A 14,796-nucleotide genomic window follows, 5' to 3' on the forward strand; every position below is an offset into this window, starting at 1 on the left:
GGGCGAGAAGCGGGGTACACCCTGGACACCCTGGACTGGTGACCAGCCAATCACAGGGCACATATAGACAAACTCACCCACTCACATTCATACCTATGGACAATTTGGAGTGGCCAATTAATCTAGCATGTTTTTGGAATGTGGGAGGAAACGGGAGTACCCGGAGAAAACCCATGCAAACTCTACACAGAGATGGCCGAGGGTGGAATTGAACTCGAGTCTCCTATACTCCTATGTGGTCCCCTCATAAATTTGACTTGGCAATTTATTTTTACAATTTATGGGGATAATTTTGCAAATAGTTTTACATTGTCTTACATTGGTGTATTTACATATTGTTAATTTGTTGACAAATAAGTTAATTGTAATAAATATAAATCACACAATATTATAAATATATATAGAGAGCTGTGATTGGTCAGCTTTTTTAGTACATCAATCAAGGTTTTGTGGTTGAATGCAGCCTATTATTAGTCATTTAAGCAAATTGGAGGTGTTTTTATCAAAATGAAGCATTTTCAGAAATAAAATAGAAACATGAGGCATTCAGATGACACATTTGAAGATGTTGTGATGATATGTAGTATTCTACACTGGTCACTAGATGTCAGTGATGTTACTGTAATGTTGGGTGAGACACACAAACACCAGACTTGATTGGGCAACAACCAGCTTTTATTGCAGCTTTCAATGATTTCACAACGGCCACAATAATACCCAAGACGGGCAACTGTTGCAGCCCTAACCCATGGCAAGCTAAAACTCAACTTTAAAACCCTAATGTCACTTCCTGTCCATCACCCACCAAGCGCCCGAGCAACGGAACATATTCACAGCAACACACATGAGCAGGAGTCATAATTATGTCATGTGTATTATGTCTAGTGTATTGGAAAACAGGTTGAAAGGTGATATAGGGGTGTTATTTCATGACTGGGGGCTCTAATAATGTTGAAAAACATATTTAGAAGGTTTTCTATGCTGGAACCACAAAAATATTCCATTAATAAATTACGGCCCAGTTTGAAACTAATTCACCGTGATAAATGAGGGATTCTGTACTTCATTCGTGGTAGTCGTCCCCCACTATATTGCTGTTTTTCAGGAATGTGTCTGTAAATTATCTAAGTTTTGTGGTTGTCTGTGGTTGGCTTATTATGAATATAAATATGAATACAATTAAATGAAAATACAAGTCATATGTAGTATTATGGTCACTAGGTGTCAGTAATGTTACAAGTGCTCCCATTCCGTGTGGAAGTGGTACGTTTTTGGCTTCTTACTTTGTCCTTTTGAAACACTATGTTTAGAAGGAATAAACTGGAGGCCGAAATACTGTCATCGTCATTTCCATAAGTCCCCCAAAACAGTAATGGATTTGGGCCAGCGCTAGAGTCAAGGGTGGTGCTAAAACTTTTCCCAGGCACACTTGCTGGCATGCCGATTCATTTCCAGGACGACGCTGTAACTGGAGTCACCATTCAGGTCGGGCAGGTAGCCGTGACGCTGTAAAGCACGTGAGAGGCAGGATCGGCTTTCACAAGGACCGAAGATAATCAAGTTAAGAAAACTCTCAGATGTTTGCTTTTCTGAGCCAAAAATAAGAAAGCCAAGCTGAGGGAGGAAAAGGAACGCAAGGCCATGCAGGCTGATACTACGGTAGAGGAAGATGAGACGTTCACTGACATATCGCTGGCAGACGACACAGGTAAAGTTCTTATTTCAGGTGAACATAACACCCCTGCTAGATCCCCATGTTTTCATCTTCTGTGACATTCATGAGGAATGTTAGCACATGTGACACAGTTAAGAAAATGTGGGCTTGTAAAGGCAGAATGGAGGTTGAACTATGGACTTGGATGACTTCCTTCGGGTTTGGAGTCATATTGAAGCAGCTTACACGGAAAAGAAGCAAACATTAGATCTGCATTCACTCTGTACACAAACTCTCAATTGCTGTACTTTTTGGTTTCTCCGTCTGAATACTTTGTATTTATAATTGTTTTTTCAATAGCTGTTGTGCTAACATGTCAACAGTTGATTACAATGCCAACGTATCTGTGTTTTTTTGTATCATGCTGATTGGGAGACTCTCGGGGTGAGCGGAACGATCCAAATACCAATAGTATCCATACCAATGCTGATATTAGTGTGACCGAGCGGGTGAAGGAACAGGGTCCGGAGATGCAGGCGCGTTTAACCCATTCGTCTCGCGACTCGCTCTACTAAATTGACATTGACACACACACACACACACAACAGGTCCGGCCTTCAAAATAACGGCACATTTAGTGGGGGTACAAAATAAGTAAAAAAAAATAGCAGTATCGTATTGATACTAGAGTGATGAGGTTGATATTAACAGTTCTCCTCTATGTTTATTGCCCCCAATATATGCCCCTTTTGATTGTCTTATAAGGTTATATAATGTTTATATATTTGTAATTGTTGACATAATCAAACATTCATAGTGCTGTGAGTATTTTGGCCAAATAAACTGCTGCAGCCGGAGCTTTGTGGGTGGATATTGGCGCCCCCTTTTGTTCGCCACAGGACTGACACTCTGAGGTCAATTACAGGAATCCTCATCACATTCTTCTGTCGTCATCGGCTCTCAGCCACTGTGTGTTTACAACAGCACTCCGTGTTTCGGAGAGTACGCAGTCTTGATTTGGGTGAGTGTGAAATCGCTGCGATCGCTTTTATTTTTAATCCGCCGCCATTTCAGTAGCGTCACAAGCTAACAGCCGTTTGCCTGTCACGCTACGGCTGCTTCGTGCGTAAGCTAGCTGGTCAAGTTAGCAGCGTCCCTGGTCGTCGCCAAGCACTCGAGATGGCTAGTTGTTAAACAGTATATTTACAAGACAGTGATGAGAAAGGTAACAAATTGCCTTTATTTAGTTAGTTGAGCCATGCACGTTCGTTTAATGGAATTAGTTGGCGTCGCATTGGCAATAGTTCGCCCATCAGCTAGTTAGCTAGCTATGCTAATGTGCAGGCGTCCATTATCGGACACGCCCCGTGCTGGCTAGTTTTACTCCTATATTTTGTATTTTTCTGTTCTATTTGCTCGTGTAGACCGTGTGTGTGGCTATGTTTATATATATATATATACACACACACACACAGGCATGCCTTGACCAATTAGGAGGGCGCGACTAGGAACGGGCTAATCGATATTGAGCATTTCGATAGATAGTATCAGTGTTGACACTGTGAAGTCAAAATTATCCAACTATCTTCTGTTTCTCACAAAGTGAGGGCCATTTTTCTGAAGTAAGGGGGACCCAGCGTGCAATTAATATGCTATGATGCTAAATTCACCTCTTTGGTTAGTGCCATAATGTTATGCTTTTAAACCTTGAAAATATTGAATTACGGTTTCGTTTTGTGCAGCAGTAGTCCCACACAGGCGGAATTATAACAGACATATTGTACTTCTGTGTTATTGTAGCGTCAAGGGGAGGTGCTTGTACCCAGCATGCCTTGCAGGCACTGTTTGTTTCTTCTGTACAGAATTCTAACTCCAGGCTACAAGCAACATGTATTATGTCTTTGAGAGGGAAACCAGATAGCGCCAAATCTAATAAAATGTTTCAAAAAAAACATTCTGTGGTGGTCCAAATGTAATAAATGTATGGAGAAATCCCAGTTAATGTGATTTGTACGCTAAATATCTTGACGGTCAGTCAGTTGCCTGCATATTTGTGGATTTGATCTCACAAAATATGAGTATACATAACTATAATACTGTCTTTAATTGTTTTGATCCTGATCTTAAAATAGGACGTGAACAATCATCTCTGACGTTGTCGTCTTGGATTAACATGCTTGGAACATTCCTCCACAGTGGACAGCAGACCTGCAGCCCTGTATACTAAGCCGGAGAACGAGCTCTTCATCATGAACTGTGATATAGATGGTAAACCTGCTCAGGAGTTAACATTGTGTATATGATGGTGTCATTGTGTCGCATGGAGGTCATTGTATGCGTTTGTTCTAGGGGACATGGAAAACCAGGTGGAGATGGAGGAGAAGACACGGCTTATAAATCAGGTGTTGGAACTCCAGCATACTCTGGAAGGTAATCCGTGCTCGCTCACAACCAGCACACACGCAACACACACTGTACTGTGGTCTGTACTGTGGTTGAGACACTCGACTGTCTGCTGCAGACCTGTCAGCGCGGGTGGATGCAGTGAAGGAGGAGAACTTGAAGCTAAAGTCGGAGAACCAGGTTCTTGGGCAGTATATTGAGAACCTCATGTCTGCGTCCAGTGTCTTTCAGACCACCGACACCAAGAGCAAACGGAAGTGAGGTGAGCTCAGGACAAATGCTGGACATGGGGCCAAACATCCAATTACAATTTCTGAAGTGTGAATGATGTCTGCAATTAGAAACCTTAGCTCTTGCATTCATATTGTTCACTCACTCGCCACACCAATCATTTAACTACAACCAGGCCACATTTCCACAGCAGGTACCCAAATCCTATGTAGTGGTCGTCTCGTGTTCATCAAATCTGGATCTGTTTGACATTAGAAAACACATTTTTAATAACCATGCTTAAGGCTTACAAATGCAAATACTAGGCATGGCCAGATACCACTTCTTCATGGCCAGTACCCATACTGCAATGTTAGATATCGGCCAATGACAATACAATTTTTATTTCTTGTTAGTCTAATTTATTTGTAATCTGGTTATTTCCGGGATCATTCGTGAATGCCCAACATTAAATGTCTATTTTTGACACTCACTCTCCCCGACATTCAACAACAGGCTGGATACATTTATTAATGCATACGAATTATTATCAGAAAGTCAGTATGTATACAGAGCTAATATTTCTACCTCCATGCCACTGATCAAAATTAGGGAGGAAATCACTATTGCTATAGATCATAGGAAGTGTGCCGCCACAGTATTCATGGATCTGACAAAAGCCTTTGATACAATTGATGGTGACATCCTAATAACGAAAATCATTAGAATGGTCAGAGATGGTCATATTAAAACAATGGTTTGATGATAATAGATTGTCCTTGAACCTAAGTAAAACTAAAATCATGCTGTTTGGTAACAGCAGAAAGGACACGCACCAGCAAATACAAATAGACGGTGTGGGCATTGAAAGGGTGAACGAAAATACATTTCTGGGGATCACAATAGATGAAAATATGAGCTGGAAACCTCATATTACAAATATACAACATAAGGTGGCCAGGAATATTTCAATATTCAACAAAGCAAAATTTGTTCTCAATCAGAAATCACTCCACACTCTTTATTGCTCTCTGGTTCTACCATATCTTACTTATTGTGTGGAAATATGGGCTAATAACTATAAAAGCAATCTTCACTCGCTAAATGTCCTGCAAAAAAGGTCAGTAAGGATAATTCATAATGCCGCCTACAGAGAACATACTAACTCCTTATTTCTAAAATCACAAATACTTCAACTTGCTGATATAGTTCATCATCAAACAGCTAAAATAATGCATAAGGCTAAAAATAACCAATTACCTAAAAATGTCATCCAATATGATCTCAGGGAAAAACTACATTTGAAACACTTATATGCTAGGACTATGTTAAAAAGCCATAGCATTTCAGTATGTGGAATCACACTATGGAATGGATTGAGTAAGACCCTCAAACAATGCACAAGGATAAGCCAATTCAAGAAACAATACAAGCAGTTGATGTTTGCTAAATACAAGGATGAACCAGTCATGATGTGCTATACATATCACTATATTGATAGTTACTATGGTACCCATTATGTCATTGTATGGTCATATCACTTCGTACTTCGGTATGTGACAAAAATAAATAAATAACAAAAACAATAATGAACAAAAAAAACATTAAATGACATCAGAAAGGGAAGTGAAGAACAAATGTAATAGTTCAGTACCAGATGTAGGGGTAGGATTTAATAAGCTTTGCTTCTTCCTGCTCCTTTTGGACATGTGAAACTGTGAACTAATTATGGGATGCACTCAATTGTAATCCGATGCATGTTCAAATGAAATAAATCCATTACCATTACATTATTGTCTGATTTTGGATCCAGCATTTCCAATAAAGGTGACTAGATTACATTCAGCTGCAGTGAAAGTGAAAAGAAAATAAGAGTTTTGTCACAGTAGCAGCCCTAAATGGAGGAGGGATCTATGTACTTGGAACCTTTACAAATACGGTCAACTTGTACGGCCTTGTTTGGAAATGAATGTCATCACGTAGCTGAATGTCTCAAGAGGTGCGGTGGAATGCATTTTGGACCATTATAGGATATATAGGACAGGAATATACCTGGAAATTTGGAGCAGGCACCTGTTGGCTCCAACCGAAACTATTTACTGCAGTGAATGTCCACATTTTGGCCATTCAGCATTCGCGTCTACAAATTTACAGACCAAGACTTTCCATTTTATTCGTGTGACTCATTGATGCTTTTTCTCAGGCCTTCTTTTGGCAGAAATTGCATCAGTTGCCGCAAGTTGACGCCTGCAGGCGAAACCTTCTTTTTCACCAACTTCTTGTTTTTGTTGTTGAAGGACTTCCTGTGTCAGTCTCCAACAAGCAGAAGGCCGCTGAAGCTAAGAAGAATCCAGAATGAATACTATTGTATCTCTAACAAATACTATTGTGACCATGATGCTTCTTTTCAATGCCTTTGTTTTTAATGTGTTTTCCTAAGTGGAAGTCATCATGTCCACGTGTTGCATGATCGTTGTCATCTTTTTTACTCCCAGCTCAACATTGTTTGTGGAAAATGTATTCCAGTGGCATGTGCACCTTATCACGTCATTTGGGAGTTCAGCTTATCAGGCATCAACCAGTTTTTGACAAGGGTAAATACTAAAAAAAATAGTTTAGCTCTATGATTGGTGTGTAAATTATGGGGTTGGCCAGGAAGTAAAGATGTTTCCACTGTAAGAGCGCCAAAACAAAAGCATCAAAATGGTTTAGAGTGCTATTGATCTGCTGTGGCAGACCAACACCAAGCTGTAACTGTCTGAGGCAGCAATTAAAGAGTGTCCATTAAAAACAATATAACACTGCAAAATTGTACTTGTTGCCAAAATGTTACATTTTGGCAAGTTTTACCTCATGTGTTAACAATGGGTGAAAAGGGACAGATTGTTACAAGTTATTTATTTTGATATTTTTAAGTTGTATTCTATGAGTAGATACCCAGCACTGTTCCTTTTGTTTTTAATAAAAGCTCAAGCTCAACCTCACTCTTTAATACTTGTGTAAATACTCATATACCATGATGACAAACACGATTACAGCTTTCATATTAAATACTTTTATTTTAAAAAGCAATGCAAATAAATGTCAACAAGGAGACGTATGCCAGAAGAACTGGAAAAGCTTTGAGACGATGGAAAGAAATGAAACGATGGTCTGGGCAACAGTGTGGGACCACAACCTGGGTGCAGTAAATGTCCGAAAACACATCCTGTTCAAACTGCCAAGGCATTCAGTTGTGCTAAAATCTCTCTCACACACACACTACATGCTTATCGCCCTCCAGCTTCACCATCACGTTTCTACTGCATGTCTACCAGCACAATTCGGCATGTTGTGTTGCTAGGAATGTACACAAGAGAACGAAGTTTGGGTTCATCAGTGGATATTTTACAAGTTGTCTTGTGTGGCCCTCAAGCGCTTCAAATACACCATCAGAACATTTCTACTACGATTCCCAAACCAATGTGCCACAGCATTTTACTCACTTGCCAAAAATGTTTTACTTACCACAAATGATGTCATCTAGCGACTCCAGTGAAAGGCAGAACAGTTAAATGTCCCTCCACTAGATGGCAGTATGTACGTATCATGAACCAGTTCAGAATGTCACGGCATGCCTTTTGTCATAAAAAAAATATGTGCCTTAACTCAATAAAGGTTGGGAACCACTGATATAAATGATTACACATACAAACACGAACGTGTAAATAAATGACCTTTGCAAACCAAAACTTAAGCAATGTGCACACGATGCGTAGACATGGCGTCGTCTCCATCTGGCCTCTTCCAAAGAGTAAAAACCCACCAAGGAAGTTAACTTAAGTCACAACATGTCTTTAGACGTGTTCTTGAAAGCAAAAGCTGACAGTCCGGATGCTGTTCACGGCCTTCGCTCCAGAGGACACAGACGGAGGGAGCCGTGATTTCATGGCGAAAAGGAGCAGAGACGTCATACAAGTGTTGGAAACAATGAAGAGAAGACAAAAACAAAATCCTCTGGTGATGCATCTGAAAGGCAAGCGTGCAGAAAGCAGAGGAGGCTGCAGAGCGGTACTGTCGCTGGAGGATGAGGGAGACGTGGGCGGGGCAGTCGTGGTGACTGCAGGCTTACCGGGCGATTGGAGGAAATGCAACTTTTCTTCTGCTCGGCTCACTCAAGAAGAGCAGAGAAGGCGCCCTTCCAACACATCCCTGTCAGCGGAGATGGGAGACGGCGGCTACAGACGTGGCCTCAGTCTTTCCGTACTCTCCTCTTTCTCACCGCTTGTTTGTTCTCCACGGCGTCGCCGCCTCCTTCCACCTGGAATGAACAACGTCGGTTACCATCGTGAGCAATGGAAGATGATGACGTGATTCCAAGCATGACTTTCTACAGCAAGACACGTCTTATCTCAACAACTCATTTTACCTGCTCTTCTAATGTTCTCCCAGCTTTGCTTTCCTCCTCCTCCTCCTCTTCTTCTTCTTCTTCTTGCTCCTCCTCTTCTTCCTCACCATCAACATTCTCATCATCCATATCTGGATGGTCCCCTCTTAAAAGGCTTGCATCAACGTCCTCCTCGGCTTCTTCCATAGCTATTAAATCAGACTGTTGATGTCACTGACGGGCGACACTCTCAGAGGTTGTGTTTCTTCTATCCTCACCTGCAGCTGCTTCATCTTCTGCAGGCTCGCTATCTTTGTCATCCTTGTCTGCTGCCACAGCCTCTTCCTCCTCTTCCTCCACCGCCTCCTCCTCCTCCTCATCCTCCTCTTCTTCATCTACATCAGCTTGGGGCACATCCACTTTCTTGTACACGTAGTCATCTGGTTTCTGGAACAAACAGGAAGGCTGGTTGGGATGGTCAAGCTGGGCGGAGACCGAAAGACAAAGAGCTTGAAGGTACCTTTGGCCAGCAGAAGAGCACAACAAGTCCTACAGGCAGACCGACTGTCAGGATGTAGACCACCCAAAGCCACGGACGCTCCTCGGCTGCTATCATCAGCTGAGCAAAAATCCCAGGCTAATGGGAAGACAAGTGAAACAACGTTAATGGCTCCAGCATGGAAATAAGCAAGCTTCAAAGCGTACCTCGTTGGCACTGGCCACAAGTTTCTTCAGGCCCCAGCTGTCAGAGGCCCAGCGGTCGGCCACTTTCTTGTGAGAGGTGATAATGAAATTGTCGAAGTAGATATCTGAAGTCATGGACCACAACTCTAAGCCCACGGCTTTGAATGGCGTCATTCTGAACGGCTGCAGGTCCTCAAAGTATTCAGGGTTGTCAATTTTCCGAGGCTTCCAGACCCCCTGTGGAGAAAAGGGCATGAAAACTCATGTTGCAGGAACGGAGACAGCACCTCCAGAAACCCCAGTGTGTGCATCACCGCTGTGAAAGGCGAGGTGGAGAAGCGTAGTAGACGAGTAGACGGTTATGGTTACCTGATAGTTGGGGTTATCCACCAGTGGGGCTTTCCACTTGCCCTTGTACTGAGGGTTATTAATCATGGGGCGCTTCCATGGCCCACAGCCTGGCGCGCCCTCACAGGCTGGGTTGGGGATCTGTGGAGCCTCCCATTCTCCATCCATCTCAACGTCCCTGCACATACAGAGTATCAGTCAGCCGAGATGGTTCATCTGAAGAAATGTTAAGACATGTGGTCACGGTTTATTTACCAGTCTTCGGGTTTCTCAGAATCCGGCTCAGGGATAAATTCCGGTTCCTCCTCCAGCCAGCTTTCGGGCTGCACTGCATCTGGGTCTTCAATCTTTGCAGGCGCATCCTCATCCCTGACACAGAGCTTCTCATTACACATCTGCAGTAGGCTGCCAACATTTCTAAGTAAGTTCTGGGAGTGTGGAGGTCGCTTGCAATTACCAGTCATCGGGCTTGACGGCCTCAGGGTCAGGGATCTTGGCCCTCTCGTCCCAGTCCTCCGGCTTGGAGTCATTGGGATCGTCAATCTCTTTGGGTGGGTTGACTGGCGGGACCACGTCATGCAACAGGCTGCCACGATTCACGCTGGATTGGTCAATGAATATCTCATAGCTGTTGTCTGGTTTGAGGACTACCAACAGTGGGAACACACGTGTGATGCATTATTCACATATTCTTAGGCTACATTTTGGGGTACTGGGGTGACAAACAGTATTGCACACGTTTTTTACAAAGACATAAAAAGTCAAAAATTAGCCACAAAAAGTTTTTACAAAAATTAACTCATAACACAAGAAAGAAAATGTTATTTTAGGAGCATAGAGTTGCGGTACTACAGGACATATATGTTATTTTGTTAAAAAAAAAAAAACAATGGCACCACAATTGCACAACAGGACACTGCTTCCATACCCAAAGTGTAGAGGTGGGTCTTCCTATCTGTGTAGAACTTCTTCAGGTCCACATCAGCCCGCTTGGCGTGCTTTTCCTCAGAGTCTTTATTTAAGGGATTCCGATGATGGAAGATAAAGTGCAGCTTGTAGTCCTCGCCACACTTGTCAGGTCCAAACATGATGGTGTAGGGTGTGCGATCATTGAATTGCTCCTGAAAGGCCATCAGAAACATCCTTGAAGCTCTAGATACTTGACCCATCACAGCACACCGTTCATTGTAGAGAGAAATAACAAATGTACACACCAGATTGACATCCCCGGTGTCTGAAAGCAGTTTAATGTAGGCCCCACCACAGTCAATTCCATTCTGGAAATTAACTTCATATCTACAAAAGGATGGAAAGACACACAGCTTTTATTCTCAGTGCAATTTTCTGTGTGGGAATCATGGAATTTGTTCAAAAGCATAATGTCATTCCATTGTTTCCCACAGGAATCCCAAGATGTTTCCCATGCCCACTGTTGGTCTCCAAAAGTGACCAATAAGAACAAGTCATTAGGATTTGTCACCTTTTTTGGGGGGGAAAAAAGTTCTAGAATGTCTAGTGTAGTGTGCTCTGGACACATTACCCAGCATACCTTGTGGTGTATGGCTCAGGATGTCATATTTGGCATTTATTTTGATCTGTAGCGCAAAAGGTAACAGTCGTCCATGTGTTAACTTTCTGTTGTTATTGGCTATGAATAAAGAGCACTTCCTTATTTAAGTCAAGGCAGACCCAAGCTCACCACAATAGCAACAAAATCACCAGGTTGGCAACACCGATCCCTCCTGCGACATGTTCTTGCTATCTGGCAAGATGAGTTACAATCCATTTAACTTGTAACAACCTGCTACCTCACAGACAGTCCTGTGATAGGAGCTTTGTACATTCATCAAGTGGAAAGAAACAGGGTATGTCTGAGTGTGTACTCACTGTACAACTAGAGGTTCATCCTCAAAAATGAAGGGCTTGTCTAGCATAGCGGCAATGGCATGGTGCCTGGCCCGGGACTTGAGCACGAGGCCTTGGTCTCCTGGAACCTTGTTCTCCTTCAGCTGCTCCACCAACCACCTTCCTGCATGAACCACACAAAGGAAGAAGAGTCATTTTTTTCAAGGCACAATAATGATAGCAAAGTATAACAAAGATCCACTGATGCCTGCTACAGCTCAAATATACACGCGCATCTTTGTGGACCGGAGCATCCAAACAAACCGTCATATTTGGCGATGTCATCATCAGCATCTCCCTTCACTGTTTTTGACAACTGCCATCTGAGGAGGAAAAACACCACAAATAACTCACACTTTGCCCGATTGCTTTTATCAAGTACAGTTGAAACCACAACATGACATACACGTCGTAAAAACACAGAACGTTTCCAAAACCATGTCCATTGGCGAAATGCCACAGTTGAGGGGGAATGTTATTTTTTAGGACTTTATTCAAAGCAAACACTTTCCATACACAAAGATGACCATCTTTAATTTAAACAATGTGGGAAAGCCTGTATGACGACACACAGCTTTGGAAGCTTCTGAAAGGTCAACTGGCTCATCTGTCCAAGAATTCTAAGGCTAGCTTCAGCACGCACTCGCCTGCGGCATGTCAGCACCTGACATAGTTGTTACGTAATTGTTTGATTTTTATTTGGATTTTCATAGAAAATCAGCTTAATTTGTGTTGTACTGCAAATGTGTGTTTAACTTACGCCACAAATTGCGGCTGCTATGTTATCATGACTGAACCTGTTACTACATGCTTGCAGCATGTATATAAACCATAAAACCTCTTTTGGAGGTCTTTGTAGATGTGTCCCATTACACGCAGTGATGAGCTGTCTCTCCCTCTCTCTATTTTTCTATCTTTAGAACGCCCAGAAGAGAAAGACATGTGTTCATGTCTCACAAAAGGATTGTGCAGTTTTCCTGTTAAGTTTCTGACTTTTCAGCATGACAAAATGACCTGTCAAGTGAGCCACCATCAAACGTCTCTGCAAAGTGAACATCTCCAGTTGGCACAGGCGTCTTGTATGTTACCTACAAAGCCAAAAAAAGATCATTTCAAAAATAACTTCCCTTCCCAGGCACAACATATTCCACTCTCACTCAGGTGAAGTTCTTTACTCACTTCGAAGGAGACCTTGTCACTGACTGTGATTTTCTGCTCTGGTTCATCAAAATGTCTTGCATTCTCCTCCTCCTCATCTTCTTCCTCCTCCTCCTCAGTGATGAGAGCCTCCATTTCCTCTTCGTCTAAGCCAATTTCTTCATCCACATCAACATTGGCCTGCTCGTGGGCCATTGCTACAGCCACAGCCAGAGCAGAGAGGAGCAGCATCCGCAACATCCAGGGCCTGCCCAGCATCATCTAGATTGAGTCAACAATAGAAAAGTGTGTAAGTACAAACATAAATACAAGGCATAATGACATCACATTAGCTTATCAAACAACCTACGAGCTACCTCGCATGTCATTTCCTTGATGGACGGTCTTTGATCATGATGAATCCACCAGATAATGCAGGGCATTCAACTAGTGACCTGCCCTTTCCCTCTCTACCCATATATGCTATGGTCCCTCTCTACCCATATCTGCTATGGTCCCTCTCTACCCATATCTGCTATGGTCCCTCTCTACCCATATATGCTATGGTCCCTCTCTACCCATATATGCTATGGTCCCTCTCTACCCATATATGCTATGGTCCCTCTCTACCCATATAAGCTATGGTCCCTCTCTACCCATATATGCTATGGTCCCTCTCTACCCATATATGCTATGGTCCCTCTCTACCCATATCTGCTATGGTCCCTCTCTACCCATATCTGCTATGGTCCCTCTCTACCCATATATGCTATGGTCACACATCTGTGGTCATTTTGCGTTCTTTTTAACACTCGTGGCCATGATACTACTTTCATCCTGAACTCCCATACACTTCATTATGAGTCAGAAACCTTCAAGTAGTCAATTAAAACGTGAAAATATTAAGAATAAATGAACATTTGGTTCAGCATTGACTGATTATTTCCTTGTATTTTGTGTCGCGTCTTATTTCTACAGCAGTGCCATGGATGTACATCAGTGATCAGTGACTAGCTACAATCATTAATCTGCAGTAACCTGCGAGCACATCGATGGGTAACTCATTGCGGTGCCAAGAAAAGGTCATGGGACAGGTCTGATCTGAGTAAAAAGGGTCATGGGACAGGTCTCTGGCGCCAACATGGCTGCGGCATAAACGGACTCTTGCTGCAGCACCTGCTCCTCTCGCTAATGCTAGCAGTCTGTCCAACCGCACTACTCGCACTAACGGCGCTTTGCTTTTAAACACAGAAGAGTTGGGTAGTAAGGGAACGATCATTGGCATGCTAATGGTACAGCAGAAACTGAAGCGCCACCACTGCCTTTTAAACAACATACAATTGAAGAGAAGGGCTAGCTTGCTGTTAGCAGCCATCTCGAAGGAGAGATGGAGATGAATGAGCGCGCACAAACCTTGAGTCGAGTTGGCGCAGAGGAAAATCTACAGGCACCAAACTGCTTCCCCGCAAAGGCAAAGACAGACAGCTCCCTTGTTTTTGTGCGTTTGTTTATCCAAGCGAATAAAAAAGGCAACAGTGCTTATACACTTCGTACCAACACCACAGTCAACAGCTCTCAGATGACAGCTCGGCCCCAATGTGACGTTCAAAGGGTTCCAACCGGGACAGCACCGCTTTAAAGACGCGCATGCGCATTAAGCGGGGATGGGCAACGCTGCAAATTTTGTTATATCCCTTTTTTAAATTAATTGAAACTTTGATTGATTGGTAAGGAAAATGCTAACTTATTTGTGACAATTTTGTCAATCAAGACAAAGACATTTAGCAATATCAATTGTTATTACCTTAAGTTTGAAAACGTATCAAAACTTGCAAAACATGCAAAAACTAATCTTGTGCTATGACTCTACCTCCAATGACTTTAATAAAAAGAAAGCAGTATGAACAATGAAACAATATCAACATAGCAAAACATACAGATATTTGTGAAAATAAACACCGAATAAAACTGAAAAATATAAAGTTCATCGGGCGAGTATCGATTCGATACACGTGCAGTTCTTACCAAGCTAACGATACAATCTATGTGTGTACCTATATCGGTCAGCATGGATGGTGCCTTCGCGTAC

At 42.6% G+C, this 14,796-nt stretch overlaps 2 protein-coding genes across 7 annotated transcripts; one reads left to right on the forward strand and one right to left on the reverse strand.

The window, feature by feature from the left end:
• Positions 1-1,537: 1,537 nt before the first annotated feature.
• LOC131133626 (short coiled-coil protein A) lies at positions 1,538-7,246 on the forward strand. 5 transcript variants are annotated; one of them, XM_058078953.2, is made up of 5 exons: positions 1,538-1,708; positions 3,851-3,922; positions 4,004-4,084; positions 4,176-4,319; positions 6,471-7,246. In XM_058078953.2, the coding sequence occupies exons 1-4, from the start codon at positions 1,642-1,644 to the stop codon at positions 4,316-4,318; spliced, it is 363 nt and encodes a 120-aa protein (XP_057934936.1). In that variant the 5' UTR covers positions 1,538-1,641; the 3' UTR covers position 4,319; positions 6,471-7,246. The 5 variants fall into 5 exon arrangements, with proteins under 5 accessions (XP_057934936.1, XP_057934935.1, XP_057934937.1 ...); XM_058078952.2 differs by having other exon boundaries at positions 1,546-1,708; positions 6,565-7,246; XM_058078954.2 differs by lacking the exon at positions 1,538-1,708 and adding an exon at positions 2,511-2,675 and having other exon boundaries at positions 6,565-7,246.
• A 386-nt stretch (positions 7,247-7,632) lies between these two features.
• On the reverse strand, positions 7,633-14,324 carry clgn (calmegin). 2 transcript variants are annotated; one of them, XR_009130901.2, is made up of 16 exons: positions 14,121-14,324; positions 12,750-12,989; positions 12,585-12,658; positions 11,835-11,893; positions 11,553-11,694; positions 10,880-10,961; positions 10,594-10,786; positions 10,123-10,312; positions 9,921-10,034; positions 9,687-9,843; positions 9,339-9,554; positions 9,154-9,270; positions 8,912-9,080; positions 8,676-8,842; positions 8,379-8,567; positions 7,633-8,275 (listed from the first exon to the last, which is right to left on the reverse strand). XR_009130901.2 is itself a non-coding variant. In XM_058078951.2 (15 exons), the coding sequence occupies exons 2-15, from the start codon at positions 12,987-12,989 to the stop codon at positions 8,499-8,501; spliced, it is 1,989 nt and encodes a 662-aa protein (XP_057934934.2). In that variant the 5' UTR covers positions 14,121-14,324; the 3' UTR covers positions 7,633-8,498. The 2 variants fall into 2 exon arrangements, 1 of the variants encoding a protein (XP_057934934.2); XM_058078951.2 differs by having other exon boundaries at positions 7,633-8,567.
• Positions 14,325-14,796: the final 472 nt, after the last annotated feature.

Source organism: Doryrhamphus excisus, linkage group LG9, assembly GCF_037039965.1.
Source record: "Doryrhamphus excisus strain RoL-2023G ecotype Guam linkage group LG9, RoL_Dexc_Guam_v1.1, whole genome shotgun sequence".
Classification (NCBI taxonomy): Eukaryota; Metazoa; Chordata; class Actinopteri; order Syngnathiformes; family Syngnathidae; genus Doryrhamphus; species Doryrhamphus excisus.

Coding starts and splice junctions, on each gene's coding strand:
- LOC131133626 (XM_058078953.2), top strand. CDS start 1,642: ATGCAGGCTGATACTACGGTAGAGGAAGATGAGACGTTCACTGACATA. Junction 3,923..4,003: donor CATGAACTGTGATATAGATG/GTAAACCTGCTC, acceptor CGTTTGTTCTAG/GGGACATGGAAAACCAGGTG. Junction 4,085..4,175: donor ACTCCAGCATACTCTGGAAG/GTAATCCGTGCT, acceptor TGTCTGCTGCAG/ACCTGTCAGCGCGGGTGGAT.
- clgn (XM_058078951.2), bottom strand. CDS start 12,989: ATGATGCTGGGCAGGCCCTGGATGTTGCGGATGCTGCTCCTCTCTGCT. Junction 10,962..11,552: donor GATGAACCTCTAGTTGTACA/GTGAGTACACAC, acceptor ATCCTTTTGTAG/ATATGAAGTTAATTTCCAGA. Junction 10,035..10,122: donor GCCGTCAAGCCCGATGACTG/GTAATTGCAAGC, acceptor GCTCTGTGTCAG/GGATGAGGATGCGCCTGCAA.